We start from the raw sequence: 19,803 nt of genomic DNA on the forward strand, positions 1-19,803 counted from the left end.
GACACGAGAGCAATTGGCCAGACAACTTAGAGCAAAACCCAACCCAGCTCATAGGAACAGGAAATGTCATTTATTCTGGAGCCAAAGCCCCAGCAGAGTGCCCAGGGCAGCCAAGGCTCTGCTCCATCCCATTCCCATCCCATCCCTCTGCACCCAGGCGTGCTTTAACCTGCTGATAACCTTCCCCTGTCCCCAGCAGTGCCCAGGTTCTGCACTGGATGGCACAGAGGGATTTGGATCTGCAGGCTGGGCTTAGGACAAGGCTCTGGGCACTCACAGGGACCTGCTGAGGAAAATTTGGGAATTTGGCAATTCAGTTCCAGCAGTCTCCACAGTGGTGGGCATGCACAAACAGAGCTGATGGAGTTTCCTCTGCCTGCTAAAGGAAGCATGAAACAAATTATTTCGTGTCAAAAGTTTGTAGTAGAGCCATGAGGGACTTCTAATTAGAGAGCTAATGTGCACTTTCCCAGTGATTAGGTAAACATATTTTTTTGTTATTTATAATAGCTTCCATCACACAGATTCAACTAATTACAAAAACTTCCCTTGTAGAAACCATTTACAATTTTAATTCCAATTATTTTTTGATAATTCAGAAACATTTTTCCTATTACTCATCAGAAAGCAGAAAGTTAATCCATTCATTACCATGCTGAAAGGCTGATTTGAAACCAACCATGGATTACAAAGTCAGAGTGAAGGTGAAAATGCAGGAGTTTGCTGTGCAGAGAGTTGAGGGGGGGTGGGAACAGCTGTAAAAAACCCCCAATAGCACAAGGCTGAGAAAAAGGAATATTTTGCAGAGCTGAAAAAGGAAATGTTTGCAGTGGTGAATTTACAGCCTGAGCTCTCCCGTGTCCAGGGAGCTCCTCTGTTCTGCTCTGTGCCAGCCTGGGATGTGCAGGGCTGGAGCTCCTCCTGCTCCTCCCCTGCCAGAACTGAAATCCAGCTGTGTAAAACCCAGATCTCAGCTGGATCTGCACCAATTTCAAGGAAACCAGAGTGGGAGAGAGTCCTAAGGATGCTGGAAGGTGGAACTTGTGTTTGCATTCCCCCAAATCCCACAGAGACATAACCCACAGCACTGTTGGGAACTGCAGGGGTCTTTCCTGTGGCAGCTTTGCCTTTAGAAAATACTTGTTTTACTCAAACCCTAAAAAAGGCCAAAGATTCAAAGTGTCTTTCATAAGCACTGTGGGATGACAGTGAATCTCCTGGGATTCTTTTTGACTCAAAAAAATAGAGGTCAGATCCTACCCATATCCCTCTTCTTAAATTAGATGCTTTCAATGGAGCTGCACTGATTTACAGCCCTGGACAAAGAATGAATACATTTCTTTTAACTGAAATGACCTTTTTGTAATGTACCCAATCTGGAAATTAAACATCCCATCTGATGTCCCATTTGGAATTTCATTATATGAAGCTGTAAGATGTTTACAGCTTTTTTTCTCTGAAAAGTGATTACGCTCTCTGTTACAAACACCTATAAAATCCTACAAAATTTGCTTATGCCTCCCCATTTTATATAACAAATTCCAAATTCAGAAGCCTATAAAACTACTTTATTGAATTCAGTGTGAAAAGCTTTGATTTCTGTACATAAATACTTTCAGAGTTGCATTCTTACTACCTCTTATCTTCTCCAAATATTTACTTAAATACACTTTCTGAAAGACAGTTTCAACCTTGAGAAATGAATTGCTCACTAAAATGGGTTTGACAAGCCATGAATGCAGCATTCAGGTTAGAAAAAACAAAGTGTTTTAGTTTTGAAATGCATCTTGCAAGGCAGGTGTGTGTCTTTTGGAGGTGCATGCTCAAAGGTCCAGCTCAGCCCACGTTTCTTGGCTGAGAAGGGATTTTAGGGAGCTGTCTGTCCGAGGATAGAGACACTTGGGAAGGGCTTTGCAGGCAGAGAGGAAAAGGAGGGACATGAAGAATATTATATTGAAAACAGTGGGGGCAGATTTGACCTTTCAAGACAATGTTCTCAGCTGTGGGGGCACCAGACCCACTCAGCAACCTGCACCTCTCCAGACAGAAAAAACAGCTCAATGGACACCCATTGTCTCACCATTCCACATCCCCTGTGCTCCTCCCCAGCCCTTTAGGGCTCTTCTAAATGGCTTTTAAAAAAACCAGCCTGGAGGTGAGAGCAAGACCTCTGGTCACTGTACAGCAGTGCCCAGGCTGAATCCATCCAGCCTTTGCTGAGGAGCCTGGTTTGCTCTCAGCATGAGCTGTCAGCTGCTTGGGTCCTCATTGCCACAAATCCTCCCTCCAACCTGGGCAGAATAAATTGGATCAAGGGAGGAAAACATTCTGAACAGTATGGGTTCAGTGACAGAAACCATGCAGGAAAATGGGTCTGGGGCTGTGGCACAAATCACAGAGGAATTTCTGCTGGATGCTGGGCCTCAGAACAGCAGGGTGAAGGGATTTTCTCTGGGCCTGAGTCCCTGCTGAGCTGGCACTGCTGTGCACACTGTGACAGGTCCAGCAGAGTCCTCGCTCCCTTCCTGGTGTGCCATGGCTCTGAAAGTGAGCCTCTCACCCAAAACAGTCCTTTCTTCTTCCCTCACCTTCCTTTGGTCACGGGATGACCAAAACTGGGAGCATGGTTAGTGTCACTGCTTGGACCTGCAGAATGGTAAATTGAAGCTCAATGTTGGTGAGTATTTCTGGGGATGCTGGAAGCACAGAGAGCTTGTGCTGGAGAGCCAGAGCTCAGCCTGGCTCATCTCTGGCAGCTGATGAGCATGGACAGGAGGCAAAAGGGATGGATCAGCTCTGCCAAAGTGTTTTCCAGCACATCCCTGCACTCAGCTGGCCTGAGGAGCTGCACAGGGCCATGGCTGTGGTAAAGTGCTGGGGTGGCAAGGGTGGCAGCTGACTGCACTTGCCAAGCTCTGGCCCTGGGATAGAGACCTCTTAGAGGGCAAATACCAGCAGATATGTTTGTCCTTGCCTATTTGGAGAGGCAGCATTGCAGCAGAGGCCAGGCTGCCCCAGCCCATGGATGCAGGCAGGCAGTGAGGCCCAGAGAGGGAAGCACACTGGGGCCTTCCTTGCAGGGTGCTGGGAGGGTCTGTGCCTTTTGCCTTTCACCTCCTGCCTTGCCAGCCTGTAAAGCTCTGAAAGCAAAAGCCTGACAGCAGGAACAACCCCTCACTGCTGTTAATAAGCAGAGGACTAACGAGGGTGAAGCTGAGTGCATTAAGAGCCCACCTGAGCACAGAGGCTCTTCCTGACAGCACTTTGCCAGAAAGGATCCATTTGCTTCCCCCAGTGATGGGCAGGCAGAGCCTGTCATCCTTGTCACTAAAGATTGCTCCAAAGGGAGCAAACACCATTTCTGAGACCTGCCAGGGCCAGCCAGGCTCAGCAGCCCTGCCAGCCCACTGCAGGTGCTTTAGCAGCCTCCAAAGTCACCAGAAATGCTGCCTGATGGGGTAGCAGCACTGAGAGAGCACTTAAAATTTCTAACACTGCCTGGGGAGGAGGGAAACTGAGCCAATGTGGAGCAGATCAGCAGGTCAGCAAAGGCTGCCAATGCCACGTGCATGCTGCACATGTGAGTACAACTCTTCAGAGCAAAAAGCTCCACAATTTTGTATTCTCTGCCCTAAAGTCATTGTCATCTTAAGATTCAATGCAAGGATGAAAACAAATCATGCTGTCAAAAAATCATGCATTAGAAGCAAATTATTCTCTCTAAATGCATCTTGGCAATATAATTGATAAACGGTGAGTATGTGAAATAATTGAAAAAGCAGGGTGGGAACATACAGGATAAATGACTAAAATAAGAAAGTAATGAACACATGTAAATAAAAGCCACAATCAATAGATATAAATTACAGCGTGACAAACTGTAAATAATCAGAGCATTTCAGGCCTGGAATGTGATCCTTCTTCAGGGAAATCTTGTGTTAGCAAATCTGCAAAAGCCTTAAGAAGAAAACAAGAAGACGTGAGGTTATCAGGGCTGTTTGAAATGGGAGACACGATGGATTAGTCCCTGGATTCATTACTCAAAACCTTCACTAGCAGTGTGGAAGTAAGACATGATACCAGCCCACTTCCTTCTTCCACCCCAACATACAAATAATCCTGGCAGGAGTGATGCCCTCAGCCTTTCTCGCACTGTTCAGACAGATTAAAAAAGGGATGGCATTTTTCATTCCTGATTTAGCCAGTTAGAAGGGGCTTTTGAAGGCTAACTCTGGTCTCTTGATTGACTGCACTTTCTCCCTTCCCCCTCATCTCAGGCATCCTTGTGCTATTCAGAAATAAACACCCACTGCTCCCAGCTTCTGCAGATGCATGTATTGAGGCAGTTTTTTGTCCACCATGGAGGATTTTATCCCATCTCTGTTTCCAGGTCCTAAATCCTTTCCAGATCCTGGGGATTAAATTATCATCAAGACCAGACCATGCCAAGACCCTTCAGCATGAGTGGGCATGCAGCCTGCATCAGGGATGAGCTCAGCCACTGCTGCTGAGAGCATAAAGCAGCCAGAGATCAGCACTGAGAATGGACTGAAGAGATTTGGGATGGATGAGGGCTGGTGGATTTATACCCTGGCCTCCTGGCTGACTCCTGAAAATGCAGGTGAGGGATGACAGACCTTCATTTGCTGTTTCACAACATGGTTGCTTTGCCTCAGGACATCCTTCACTCATTGCCCAGAGCACAGCAGGAAGGTTTCTGCTCACCTGCCCACTGTGGGTGCCCTGAATCCCTGAATGTTTGAGGAATCATTGAAATACAGAATGGTTTGGGTGGGAAGGGTCCCTAAAGACCATCCAGTTCCACCCCCTGCCATGTGCAGGGACACCTTCCACTGTCCCAGGCTGCTCCAAGCCCTGTCCAGCCTGGCCTTGGACACTGCCAGGGATGGGGCAGCCACAGCTGCTCTGGGCAACCTGTGCCAGGGCTTCACCACCCTCACAGGGAAGAATTTCCTCCCAATACCTAATCCAGTCCTGCCCTGTCTCATTTTGAAGCCCTTTCCTCTTGTCCTGTCACTCCAGGCCTTTGTCCAAGTCCTTCTCCAGCTCTCTTGGAGCCCCTTTAGGCACTGGAAGAAACTCAAAGTTCTCCTCAGAGCCTTCTCCAGGCTGAACAACCGCAGTTGCTGCAGGTTTATGTCACATTAAATGAAAGTGGGTTAGAACTGGAAAAAAAGTTTTCTTAGTGCACAGATTTGAAGGAAAGTATCTGCTGCTCTCCAAGACTGAAGCTCCTTTGGAAAGCACCCTCAGGAGCAATGTTTGGGCAAAGATTGCAACCTCCACCTTGCTGCTGGCTTGCAGACAATATTATGTGCTAAAATACATCATGCTCTACATCTAGGAGCAATAAGATGAAAAGAAATGGCATTAAAATGCAAAGTATTGTCAGTGGTTATTTCCATGGAAAGTTGTTGTATTCATATGGTTGTATAATTATATTTCCAGAGCCTCATACCTTCTGGGTGGTTTTCTCACAGCAGCTCTTCACAGCAGTGGTGTTGTTGCTTCTCAGTCAGGGCTCCTCCCCAAGGCTCTCCCTGGCCACCCCGCCCCCTTTTATCTCAGCTACCTCCATGGGCTACAGCTGCTGCCCAATCAAGGACATCACAGCTGCAGCCCATTTACAATAACTAGAATCAGGGCAGGGTCACTAATACAATACAGAGATCTTTCACGGCCATACATATATTTACAATACATACATTTACTCAGGCCCCTACATGTCCCCTTTTTCTTTTAACAATTTTTCCAATTACACAGTTACAATATACATATCTGTCCCAGCTCCCAGGCTGCCACAGCTCTCGGCTGTCTTGAATACATACAAATCCCTAGATGTTCCCAGGCTCTTTTCCTCAAAGGCCATAGTCTTACAGCTCTCTGAAAAGCCATAGTCTTACAGCTCTCTGCTGTTACAGCTCCTTGATTCAAAGGCCATACTATATTCTAGAGTCCCAGCTCTCAGGCTGCCACAGCTCTTGGCTGTCTTTTCTTCTACAGTCCCAGCTCTCAGGCTGCCACAGCTCTCGGCTGTCCGGGGGATTCCATACCTTCATTCGATGTTTGGCTGCGTGTTCTTTATCACGTCGGGGTCACCAGATGTTGTATTCATATTGTTGTATAATTATATTTCCAGAGCCTCATACCTTCTGGGTGGTTTTCTCACAGCATCTCTTCACAGCAGTGTTGTTGTTGCTTCTCAGTCAGGGCTCCTCCCCAAGGCTCTCCCTGACCACCCCACCCCCTTTAATCTCAGCTACCTCCATGGGCTACAGCTGCTGCCCAATCAAGGACATCACAGCTGCAGCCCATTTACAATAACTAGAATCAGGGCAGGGTCACTAATACAATACAAAGATCTTTCACTGCCATACATATATTTATAATACATACATTTACTCAGGCCCCTACAGAAAGTCCATTTCCATTTAATAGCAGAGAATCCATCACGTTCTGCCTTATTTCAGCTGTGATGGCTCCCAAGAAAAGATGTACGTCACAGCATGTTGAAGGCAGTGCCTTTGAGAGGAGCTCAAGGTGTAGTTTCCAGGTAGTTGAGGGGAAAGTTGCTTTGTCACTTTCCTTCACAGCCATGCTGGCACTCACCCTTCCCCAAAAGTGCCAGAAAATGTCACTAAATTTGGCTGTGGTGCAATGTGAGTGGGGGCTGAGGGAGCCTGCAAAGAGCTGCTGCAGGGGGTGTGGAAAGGAAAAATGGGCAGAAGGTTTGAAATTCTGGGTACAGGTGAAAGCAAGGCTCACTCAGTAATTCTGCATCTCTACAGGAGCCCAGCTGGGTCAATGCTGTGCCACAACTTGCACCAGTCTGGGGCAGACTGAGCAGCCAGAATGCCCTGATTTTAATGTAGCAGTGGTTTGGGACTTACCCTTGTTCCACTATAAGCAGAGGATTTAATGAGACTCAATTAGCAAGGTAATTAATTAATCAATTATGTAAAACAGATGAGCAATCCGATATCCTGTTCTACAATGATACAGCTCTTTGTTGAAACTTAATTAATACACAGGCTTGGGGACAAAATAAAAAAAAAGGAAAAAAAAGATAAAGCAACCCAAATCCTACAGAAGAATCAGTTGGGGAGAATGATTCCAACAGAGGATGGAAACTGGGCTGGAGACCAGATGGGATGACAGTGGAGTTATTCTGGGTAGTTTAACAACCAGCCTGATGTTTGTCTCACCACTGCAGCCAGCTGAGCCAAATGGGGCTCTCCTGCCTGCCAAGACAAATCTGTGGTAATTCCTTCTGTGTGACTGCTCAGTGCCCACCTCCCCAAGCTGGCTGGTGCTGTACATGATGAGGGAGGTGTTCAGCAGATGTGTTTGTTGTTTCTGTGCCTCCCGGCTCCTCTTGCAGTACCAGGGGGGCTGCAGGGCTGAGCTGCAGCTTTAGGGTCTCTAACAACCACCAAAGCTCTGCAGGTGCAGGGTTCCTACGTGACCTGTACCAAAATCAAGGGAGGTATTGATCTTCTGTAACAGCTCTTTGTAACCCAAAGTATTTCAATAGCCTACATTAATCTGTGAAAACCTATATCTTGTTACAGTCTCTGTTTTATTTAATTTTACTTTAGGCTAATAGTTATTTGGGTCAATTCTTTGCAGTTGTGATAAATTGATACATCATCTGTGATGGAGAAAAACTGTGTCAGGGCTTCTGCTTTCACAGACTCTTACTCCAACAGTTTTGCATTAACCAGATTTGTGATATTCAATACAGAAAAATCAGTGTCAAACCTGCAAGCCTCTCACACCCTCCAAATTGTTTTAGAGGTAATGTGTTTCCAAAGCTCAAACCAATGTGCTTATGGGCATTTCCTTTACCAATATGCTCTGGAGTCAATTTTCCCATGTTCAAGGGCCAGATTGCAAATGTATTGGCTGGGAATGGAGCAGAGTCATGCTCCAGCAATGATTCTTATTGAGTAACTATGGATGAGAAAAGGCAGTTACTGCCTGGCAAAGACCCTGCATTTTAAGTTTTCTTTACAAACTCTCCCTCTGCCCAAGCCTTTAGTGTGGAATTGCAGGAATTTATAGCAATATGTAGAAGAAGCTGATGCTCAAGCGCAGTGGTTGCCAGGGACTGTATTTCTTCCTAAGGCTGCTGTCAGAGGGGTTTTTGCACAGCTACAGCTGGAGGGTGACTGCAGAGCCACTGAGCGCTCACACCAGAGCCTCTCCCTCATTGCTGGGTTGGCAGAATGCTGCACCACCAGGATTTGCTCCTGGCCTTGCTCTTCCCTTCCTCCTGGAGTGCCATTGTGTGGTTTGTGTGCTTTAACCTTGTTTTCAGGGATTCACTTCAAGCAGTTACTGACATTGCCCAGGCTGTAGCAGGAATCTGCCTCTGCCTCTTCCATGGGCTGACCCTGAGCTGCTCCAGGCACTGGGAATTCTCCACTGAGAAAAACTAGGTTCAGCCACGGAAGAAGTGGATCGGACTTCTCTTGTCCATGCTCAGGGGATGCATCCTCCTCATTCACAGCTTACCTAAATCTGGTTTCACTGTTTTCCTTCTCTTTCCAAGATTACACAAAACTATCTCTTCACTCTGCCTCCTCACCCCCTCTAAAAGAGCTGGTCTCATTCCAAAAATGGGAGTGTTCAGAAAGTCAAAAGCTTATTAATATCTCTCTGCCTCTTTTTAATCTATTCAAAAAGCTGTACAGTGTGCAAAGCTGTTGTGACATGATTTTTCTTTTTTAATATCTCACCCTTTGACTGTCAGTATTTAAGGAAAAATGAAACTAATCATCAGTGAAGGCTGTAATGCTTCTGTTTTATAGCTGCTGGGGAGCTCAGGAGAAAATTTTGCAAGAGAAGATATAAAAGAGAGCAAGAGAGAGAGGAGGTGTGTGTGTAAGTGTATGCATGCAGCTCACATTAGAGGTTTCACAGAACAAACAAAAAGTATATTCATTCGCAAAGTAATATTAGTAAGATAAGGAAAGTATATATTGGAAAACAGTGAAAAAAGGGCAATTTTTGTAACTTTGTCCTGAGTGCTCCTTTCCATGCAGAGGAATGACCCCCATCTTCTATTGCCCAGCCTGGCAGAATTTACTGAAGATGTAAAGTACAGTATTTGGGCATGGATGAACTCTACTGTCCTCCAGGTAGAGTTGTCCTTGATAACATTTTACTTTGAACTCCAAATGACCTTTTATTATTACTGGAGCAACATTTCAGTCACAGACACTCTTCAATATCAATGGGGAAGCACAGGATGTATCTCCTGGGAGGGAGCTCATGGAAATTACTCCAAGATTCTCCTCTGAAAATGGAGGACAGAGTCATGGAGAAGGTAAATATAAATCAGTGCAGCTTATCAGGACATGACAGGTGGGATATATTAATCTACTACAAGTATTTTAATGTATGAAACCAAAGTACAGCATTAAGCCCAGTGCAGGAGGGAGTAGCAAAGCAGGGGTGATAAAACATGAGCTGAACCTTATGTGAGGTGTAGAAGGAATTCCCAGAAGTGGATATCCCAAAATTCCAGTGGATATCCCATGCCCAGGGGGGTCTAAAGACATATAGAAATACATACATACAAACATATTTATTTATTTATTTGTGCATGTATTATGTATCTATTTATATACACGTTTGTAATTAGAAGGGAGTGGTGTGTCTGTGTAGAGCTATGTATGTGTAATACAAAACAAAGCTTGCAAAGTGCCAGTAATTTGAAAGCTAGAAGGAATATTAAAAGAAAAAAACAGAGCTCCAATCATCAACCCTTTCTGACAACTAAAATCTCATTTACAACTCACACATCTCTAAGCTCTGGATTTCTTTTGCTTTGCTCCCAGCACTCAGTGCCACACACAGCATCTGACATCTGGAACAGCTGAGACACTTCAGCACAGAAGATCAAACACTTCAAAGAGTCTCAGAGTGGCTTGGGAAAGGGAAAACCCAGTTGTTCTCGGAGTCAGGTAAGTGATGTACTGCAAGTGATGTGTGGTACCCACAGTAAAAATAAACTCATGAATGCAGGCACTTGAACTGAAATTTCAGGCAGGTTCTGACCCTTGATGGCACAGCTTAGCCAATGGTTAGATATATTATCAGTGCATACCTGATGAGATGACAATTGTGAAAATGCCTGCAAATTGGATTCTGTTTTCACCTGGTACTTTTAATATTCCACATACAGGAAAAAGGTGATGAAATAACATTTTTAACTCAGTAATTAGCACTGCAATAATGCTGGCTGTTTAAATTGGTTAATAATATTAAAGACAAGCTCGATTTAATTATAGAGACACAAACCCAGGTATTTCTAAATGAGGATGGCTTTCCACCAATAGTATTTAATATAATTTTGCCTTCATTTATCATGTAGATAATGGCCATTGCAGAGTGTGGCTGTGTTTGTGGAATTGCCCTGGATACCTTCAGAAGAGACAGAAAAACATGACAACTTGCAATCTGGAGAGGAAATAAAAATGAAAGCTTCCCCCTCTGCCCTTGCTAGTTCCTCAAAAATCAATTTTAATATAATTTGAAAAGTTCTGATTTTGATACAGTTATTCCATCCCATTTGGTTCCATTTCTGCTTCTGAAATAGAGGTTTCTGGAGACCTTGCATTAACTCCACAGATTACAGCTGGCATTGAACAGAGGTATAAGTTATGAAGCAAATATAAAAGAGCATCCATTTCCATGTATGATTAAATGCTTACTCAAGGTAGTGCAGTATTTTTGATCCCCTAAGTTTAATAAAATTCAGGACAGGCAACAAGGAGTCGCAGACAAATTAAAATTTATTGAGACAGACAAAAATGCAACTATTTCAGACTACAGTTAAGCATTTACAGTTAACCAAAGGTAGCAAAATGCTCACATTCCACTTAACTCCTTATGGAAAAAGCATTCAGAATTTACTATGCAGTTCTACTTACTATGATAGTCTACATCCATCTACAGTAGGGACATCGAACTGAAACACGAAATATTTGGATTTCTCCTTACAGATCTACACATTGAACAGTAACAGACATCAACAGCATTGAGAAAAGTATAAAAAGACCAGAACCCACCTACTGTAGAAAGGGCTTTTTGATGTGTAGGAACTGTACAAGGCAGTCTGTGGGTGGCAGGGTGGGACACAGGAGGGGCTGCAGAGAAGCCAACAAATGGAGGGAGCGAAGCTCGAGCGACCTGGGCTGGGTCAGGTGCTGACCTTAGATCTACATCAGTTGCTGCTTGAGGGAGAAAAGGCTACAAAACTCCTAATATCAAAATATTCCCATGCCAGAAATGTACACTGAGACTAACAGACTAGGCTGGGGAGGCAAAGAGAAGCATTCACTAACAAACAGTGTTGTTTTAAATATAAACTTTACATCTTCAATATAAACTGTAGAATAAATATTAAATAAACAGTTCAAATGGTTAAAAATAATAGTACAGAATAGCTTAAAAAAAAGGCAAAGTAAATAAAGAGGATTCTTTGTGTTCACAGCAAAGGCCAGTAATGACCAAAAAAAATCCAGCTGTGCTGAAATCTGAACTCAACATTTTGATTTAACTACACTAGTTAAAAGGAACATAAAGCAATGCCTAACAGTACCTCATAGACTGTAATTTGAAAAGAAAATGAGGTTAAAAATTGGTTTGTGTTTCTAAAAGAATGGGACAACTCAGATTCCATTTTTCACAATGAGAAAATGTTTGGAAGGTCAATGACTTGATTCACATGGGAAGTAAGTCTTGCTTTGTAAAAACAAAAAAGGAAAAGGAAAGAGAAAAAGAAAGGAATTGAATTAAATTAAGTTGGAAGCAAATTAAATCCTTTACAAAGCATGAAAAATGGAAGGGGCTTGATCTGGAGGAGCACTGGTTCTTGGTAGAATTGCTGGTTTCTTTATCACTATTTCATTAAATAGAAGATTTTCTTAATGCATCTCCCCAAACTGGACACACACACACACACACACACACACACACACACACACACACACACATATGCACACACATATTTGTGCATAAATGCATATATACAGTCACACTGAGTTATACATGTGTATATATAGGCTCATAGGCTCCAGGTCCCCACCATGGGAGGATGCCAGTGGATCACAAAAGGGCTTTGTTAAATATCTTTGCAGGATTTTGGAACTTGCTCTCAAAGCAATACAGACTCTGAGCTGCCCTTCCAAGCATGCTCCTGCCTGCTGGACCCTGGCACTGGCCAGGGCTGCCCTGCCTAGCTGCCCCAGCCCATAAATGGCACATTTCCCACTCTGGCTGGAGCCACAAGAACACTTGCACGAGTCAAAGAGGTGACTGGAGAGTGGGGGGGGTGTGCCTGGATCCAGGCCAGCATGCCTAGAACAGTTTGTGTGTGTCTGTGTGTGTTTCTGGGCTCTGGGGATGAGCTACCAGGGGCCACCCAAGCCAGCCAAAGCACCTGACCCTTCGCCAGGCTGTGCTGGGCATGGAGCTGTTTCACTGGGGCTGTTTCACCACCTAATGTTTGAGCTGTTGAGTCTGACAGACAGTAATTGGTTCACAGTTAGATATAAAGCTCTGACTTATAATTCCAACTCTGATTTGGAAGTATCTCATGTAAAAGATCACAGCCAGGAGACCACCAGTGGGTGGTGCTGCCATGTCTGCACATGTGAAGATGTTCACATTCCCTTTTAAAGGCTTATTTAACAGCTTTAATTTAACCATATTGCATGTTTACACGGGACACAGCCCCCTGCAGCCTCAGACCTGGTGCTGCCTACAAGGGCTCAGAGTGCCAGGCTTTGCCCTGGGGAGGAGAAGGGATTTGCTCTGTGACCTTTGGTGGAAGGCACAGCCCAGGATAAGCTGTGTTGTAGGGACACAGGACTGCCAAAAACCCCCCTGGCTCTGTGTGGAGAACAAGTCCAGCCAGGAGGATCAGCATAATCTGCTGATTGTGGAGCTCAGACTTATGGCAGAATGAAATGGCAGCTCTGTGCCTCAGGCAGGTCTTGCACAGGACAGCAGAGCCAGGCCCAGAGAGTGTGGGGTTAATTAAGAAAATACCAGAGGAAAACTAGACAGGATGTTTGAGAAGGAACCTACTGACAGTGTTCAATTGCTTCTCACAAAATCATATTTAGGGAGACAGAAATGCTGGGTTTTCTGCTCCTCTTGCAAGTTGGCAGGATTTCTGTGAAAGGTAAATAGAAAAAGTGTGCATATGTGTGTGTGTGTGTGTGTCTGTGTGTGTGGTGCAGCTCATGGAAAATGATTATTAAATATATTTTTCTAAAGCTATGGGAAAACCAAAGAGATTTATTTGAGGCAGGGCAGATTGCAGGCCTTTTGCAAATGACTGTGATGGCAGATTTTTGGGAGGATGCAGGGGCGTGAAACAACAAATTCCTCATGGTTTTACACATCCTTCTGCATTAATAATGATTATGTAGGCTTGCTCTTTGTTCTCAGGTCATTGATCTGGATAAATAGGAAACAAAAGAGGAGAAAACAGGAGAGCCCCTGCAGCACATGGTACCTGAAAGTAATTCCACTTCTGATCACATCTGAAAGCAGAGGTCCTACCCAGAGGGCTGCCAGGCAGGCACTGGCTTTGGAGAGGGCTGAGAGCCAACATCCCCAGGCCAATGTACCTAAAAACTGACTTCTGCCAACCTGTGTGGTATTTTCCAGCTTTCAACTAACTATGTAGATAACCATGTTGTGACTCAATGCTGTCTCCACCTCTATATCCACCATTAACTCAGAAAAAAAATCTAATTAGTTTTTGTTATAAAAAACACGTTTTTCATTCTGCAAAATAACTCACTGGCCAACCACAGGCTCTGCTAAAATATTTACACCTGCATCCTAATGCAAGAGTGGGGTTAAGGTTCCTCTTACTGCTTCACAAAACAGCAAAAACAATAAAAGATCACCACAGCACATTACTGCATCTGAGAACTGCCATGGGAAAGGACACTGCAAATAATGTAATGTCAATATGCTCTGATACAAGAGCTTTGAATATATGGGAGGTATTGAGGGAATCACAGACTGGATTTTAATTCTATTCTCTTTCAGGAGTGTGCATTACAAGTGTGGAGCCACACTGAGCCAAGGGGTTTTGCTTTTGCAATATCACCACCTAAAGCTGCTTTTTGGAACAGGTATCTGTATCTGTATGAAATAAGGGACAGTTCCTTTTGAGGGCTGGTGTCTTGGGCAGCATTCTGGCTTTGGAAGGAGGGCTGCTCAGTGGAGAACAGAGAGCTCTGAGGTGTGTGAGCTGGGAGCAGAGCTGCCTGTGTGTTATCAGGGACCCTCCTGGTGCAAATGAGCAGCTGAGGAACAGCTCTGGGGGTGCTTATGGTGCAACAAATGCACCAAATGCTCTCCCCTTAAACACCCTTGGTCTAGGACAGCTGCAGCATCTCTTAAGATCAAGAAGTTGTGTTCCTTTATCAAATAAAGAGTGTCAGTGAGCTGATTGTGCCCTGGTGGGAGTTTTGCCTTCAGTGTGAGCTGGACTAAACCTGTTGACTCATGCTCAGAGAATGGAAGGAAGGGAAAGTCCTGCCAGTCCTGGGTTTTCCTCTGGATTAAACCCCTGGTACTGGGCAGCCACTGTCCAAAGATACTTACTCCTCACTGGGACATTATAAATATATACTGGAAAACGAGGCACCTACTTTTCCTTCTTCATGAAAGAAAAATCTTTTTCTCATATGATCCAGGTAACAATTTATGACACAAATTCTCTGACATGAGAGGGGCTTCTTAGCCTTTGTATTGTTTTTTTTTTTTTGAGCCCCTTCCAGGATTTCTTCACAAGATGGATTTCATAAGTGGTGCAAATGAGGATTAAGACACGAAATGGTTTTGAAACAAAACTCATTGCCCCTGTGGATAGAACAAAAATCCCCTAAACCAACTGAACAAAAGCTGTATTCCAAACAGTCCTTTGCTGGAAAAAAAAGTTGTCATCCAAATTAAATTGGCTATACAAAATTAAACTCAGTAGAGAGGGAATTTTTGTGCCAGGTACTCTCAGATACAATTGCAGAGATATGATGTGAGTTGCAATATTGTGCAAAACGTGAGTCCTCATCATGATGGGCACTACCATATATAACCAATTTCATCATCCTTATCATCATCTTCATCTTCATCATCTTCATTAGCTGCTCTTACATGAATCTTCAGTTTCCCTTCTTTGTCTTTTTTTGTTGCTTCAGGTTCCTCTTCCAAATCATCCAACAACACAACAGATCCACCACTGCCAAAATCCCCTGAGGTTTCTTGCTCTTCTTCTGAAACAGGTGAGCAGGAAAGGTCATTTCCTCACAGAACACCAAATTCCACATTAATCACCATCCTTGTCATGCAAGCCACTGTCATTTGCAATGTTATTTTTTAAATTAATAGGTTCAGCTTTCATGAAACAACCTTAAAATTTCAATTTTCATTCTGAACTGGGAAAAATACATATCTATAGACTCTGATATTTATTTTTTTTTTGCATAAAACACCCCCTTATGCATTGTCTTCCTCCTAGAGGCTTGACTGGAAAATTCCAGAACATGTGCATGCAGCCCAGAAAATCATTATTCCTTTGTAAATACTTTCATTCCATCACTGCTCTGTATACCATGCTAAAAAACCCAAAAAAGTGGTTTTATTTGAGTGCATAAACCTCACTCTGCAAATATAGTTATTGAACCTAAGATCTGTGATGTTATTCTGGGCATCCTGGACCTTCTAGGTCTCTGTTCCTTTTTAAAAAGGAAAGCTGCACTGAAAACCATCCCTGAGGCACTCTGAAGGACTGTAGGTGACATCTTCCTTGTCTGGGCACAACAGCTAATTGGTGATTTCACTTACCTACACAATATTGTCCTGTCAGCAGTTTTATTGGGCTTGGTTGCTAATGCACACAATTTTACACATTTAGGCCTTCCCTTGTCTGGAAAGTTCCAGTAGGTGTGCATTCCAGAGTATACAGAACAATTTAATAACCATGCAGAGCAACCCCAGTTCCTTAATTTTAATATCACTAACTGCACTTTCCAGGCTTGTAGCAAAAATACCTTAACAATGGTTATTGCCTGCTAACTTGTGCTGCACCCCTGCTGTCCAAAGGACCCATGAGGGTACCCATTTGTGTGTGAACAGGAAAACAGAGGAGCTACTTTGAACTGTGCTACTCGTGTTTTCCCTCTTGTCATCATCCTCGGTGGTGGCACAGCCATGGCAGGGTTACAGCAGTGTTAATTCCCCTATTGTCTGAGGAAAGCAGATCATTACTCACCACAGCTGACTGTGCCTTGCTTTCTGGAGCCAGCTATCTCATTGCCATACTTATCAACACACCAGCACTGCCCCGTGCTGCCATGGCACTGGGTGGCTTTGTAATAACCTTCCTCATTGCAGCGGGGGATGAAAGCACCTGAATAAAATATAAGGTGTGCTCAGTAATGCAATCCTCTGCAGGAGCAAACACACACACAGGGTATTATGAACTTAGCACTTATGCACATGAAGATCTTGACAATGTTGGCAAGGAAATACGTGTGATTATCTGGTGCCTGAAAGGGCGAAGGAATTATTTCTGGTGAACTCTTTTCAGACAGCCTGGTCACAGAGTATAAATGTTTGTTCATATCCAGCACACAGAGGAGAGTGTCACACAGCTCTAGAGAGAGCTTCAGTCTGCCCTGAATGATTGATATTCCCACAGAGCCTTTTCACATTTAACTCCTGATTTTAAAACTTTTCTTCCCAACTGGATTATTACCCCAACTTCATTAGTTCTGCATTTCCCTCCATTTGCACTCCTTCAGTGTTTGTCACATGAGTCTTTCCACAACACTGTAATTATCCCTGGAAGGTATCTGCCATCTGCTTGCTATTCATACTCATCTCAGGCACTTCCCCTGACTTACTGAGAGCTCCCATGTATAAAAGAAGAAATAATGCACAGGCTTTACAGAGAGGGACAACAGGATCTGAATCAGTAAGTCTTAGGATTTGAAGCCCAAGTTTTGTCTCACAATAAAACCAATATATTTCAGCCTTGTAGAGTGTGGTTCATTCTGGCTTCTGCAGAGAGGGAAACTCTCAGGAGAAACCTATGTTATTGTTCCCACCATTTTCAGCAGATACAGCAAATGTACTTCAGTATGAAAAGCCCTCTTGTTCTTGGAGATGAGTTAGCTTTATTCCCACTGGAGGTCAGTACATTCATTTTTCCCTTCTTTGTCAATTGCTTCAATTTGAAACATGACACAAACACCCCCCTGCCCCCAAATTTCTAGTCTCAAATGATTTTTCTCCTTTGTCAAAGATACCAGTGATTTACTGGTGGTTCAGTAAAGTTTTCTAACTAGTTCCATGTGTAGCATCTATTCAGACAGCACATGTGTCAAAGGGGCCACTTCCACTACACTTCTCACAGGAAAAGATGAATGAGAAGGTGCTGCCCAAATGTCACCAGATTTCCTCTATAAAAGACATAAAAGTGGAAGTCAGTCAGTCTCATGCACACAGAGAGTGAATCTGAAATTCACACAAAGTGAATCTGAATATCCAAACTCATTGCTCTGCAGATCTTGTCTAAAGTTTGAGTGCTGCTAATACAGATCTGGCAGATGAGAAGAGAAACCTTTGAACATCTGCAGAAATCTTTGTTTATCAGATCAGTTTTGGAGACCACATCCATGAGTGGGAATATTTTAAATAATGTCAAAGCATGATCTTGTAGCAGGTTTGCTAATAGGAATCACCATTATGTTCATGTACAAATGTAAGCATGCTAGCAACTATCAAAGATTAATTTTCACTATTTATAAGACAATATTTTTAATAACAAATATATGTATTTGCCTTGGCAGGTTTTTGTAAGTTAGTAACCAGTGTTCAAAACTTCATTTCAATATAAATTAGGAAAGATTTTTTTTTTCATATTTATGCTCATGTCCTGCCTCTGATAAGCACTGCAGGTGTTTATCAAACCATACACAACCTTGGGAAAAGTGCTCAGGTGCTGACTTGGAGCTGGTGTAAATCAGCACAGCTGTACCCACACCACTAGAGCTGCCCTTTTATATCTGATCAACATCTGGCTCCAGGGAAGGATCAAAGGGGCACCTCAGGGACATTACAGGGTGAGCAGAGAACAGCTTCTGCATTTTAAACTGTCTCATGCTTTCTCTTTTCCTGGGGCAATGCAACCTTTTTCTTCTTTCATACAGACCTTTTTGCATAGTTTCACTGTTTCTTGTAAGGTATGAAAATGTTCCACGCTGCCTGTAAAAGCTTTAGAAGATTTAAAAATAAATTGTGGCCCAGGCTCAGTGCCAAGATAACTGTGTGTGGAATAGATTCACACTTTGGGTCACAGTGAAGAGTGGAAGGTGCTTTTCCTTCTGCGTGGGAAATTCGTGCCAATTTGTATGTAACACTGGAGCTTTAAATATTTATCTATGCATACTAATGTCCCAGTATTTGCCAACTCTCAGAGGGAGCATGCAGCATGTCCTGTCTGATGTGTCAGGTGCAGGTGATAATCTGGAGAGGATAGAGAGTGGCTGGGAACAAGTGTTGCACAACGTGATGATTCTCCCTGTGAACTGTACACAAATGTACACAAATCAGCCTCTCTGTCAGAAATGAGCTGGCTGCAAGCTCTGCTATCCTGGAGCATGGTACCCAGACAGGCCATTTGCTGGGTTTGGCATCAGGGAACATCTGGAGCTTTCCTCTCCAGAGGTTCCTGCACAGGCAGTGCTTCCCACAAGCCTGGACTCACAAAATGTGAGTCTCTCCCCACAAACTGCCTCAAGCTACTGAATCCTGCCTCCCCATCTGCCTTTGTCCTGGGAAGAGTTTGGTTATTCCACACAAACTTGAACAGCACTGTTGCATCTGTATCCTCTATGGACTCAGACCTAGACCTCTTTTTTTTTTTTTTTTTTTTTTTTTTGCATCATTTCCTTATCTATATAACACTCCCCTTCCTTAGAGAACAGGAGGAGAATAATTATATGCTAAAGATAGAGGTAAAAGCCTGTCAGAAGTAAGTACTAGCCAGCACACAGCTCCTGGTATTAGCTATTATATTAGCTAAATCCACAGGGTTGATATAGGAGAAAACAGTGATGGGAGCAGAAATTTATTACTTTAGTGGAGTGGGAGAAGCATTATCAGGCTGCACAGTTGTATGCTCTAAAAGTACAGTCTCTGCAGTTAATTGTACTCCAGATAAATCTGGCAGGAAAAGATGAATAGTGCTGTTTACTTTTTAATTCAGTCTCCTGGGATGCTAGACTTCATTTGAAAGCCTCCAAATTCAACATATCTAATGGCAATGGCTTTGAAGTACTTTGTTCCAACTGTCATGTGTTTTGAAAAATATACAGAGAAGGAAATATCAAAAGTCATCATTTTTATCAATGGATACGAGTTAACAAAAACATTCTTCATGCTGGTGCCCAAACTGTAAGTGGTGTGCTCTCTATGTCAGGGTCAGAGGAGGAAAGAGAATAATTAAATATTACTTTCTCTGAAAATACTCATCTCCCTTTTCCAACTTTACCATTGCTACCAGTTATGTGTATGTTTGAGCTTCCATTTCAATGATTTTTCAGACAGTTAATAGAAAAGACAATGTTTTCTGCTGTATAAATAGCTCTGATATCAAATTAAAATCTCCATGACAGGTGTCATTATGCAGGAAGACTTTCAGGGTAGGTGAAGCAAAGAGTTCCTCTTTATATTATAGTTTTC

At 43.4% G+C, this 19,803-nt stretch overlaps 1 protein-coding gene across 1 annotated transcript in view; it reads right to left on the minus strand.

Annotated features, from left to right (window-relative positions):
• Nucleotides 1-10,805: 10,805 nt before the first annotated feature.
• SPOCK1 (SPARC (osteonectin), cwcv and kazal like domains proteoglycan 1) overlaps nt 10,806-19,803 on the minus strand; it is a 263,977-nt gene continuing 254,979 nt past the window's right edge. The window contains exons 10-11 of the mRNA XM_058034519.1: nt 16,328-16,465; nt 10,806-15,329 (exon numbers count right to left, since the gene is read on the minus strand). Of these exons, the coding sequence (XP_057890502.1) occupies nt 15,139-15,329; nt 16,328-16,465 (329 nt within the window). The 3' untranslated portion in view covers nt 10,806-15,138. The remainder of the gene's footprint in view (nt 15,330-16,327; nt 16,466-19,803) is intronic.

The sequence above is a fragment of the Melospiza georgiana genome, chromosome 15 (genome assembly GCF_028018845.1).
Source record: "Melospiza georgiana isolate bMelGeo1 chromosome 15, bMelGeo1.pri, whole genome shotgun sequence".
NCBI lineage: Eukaryota > Metazoa > Chordata > Aves > Passeriformes > Passerellidae > Melospiza > Melospiza georgiana.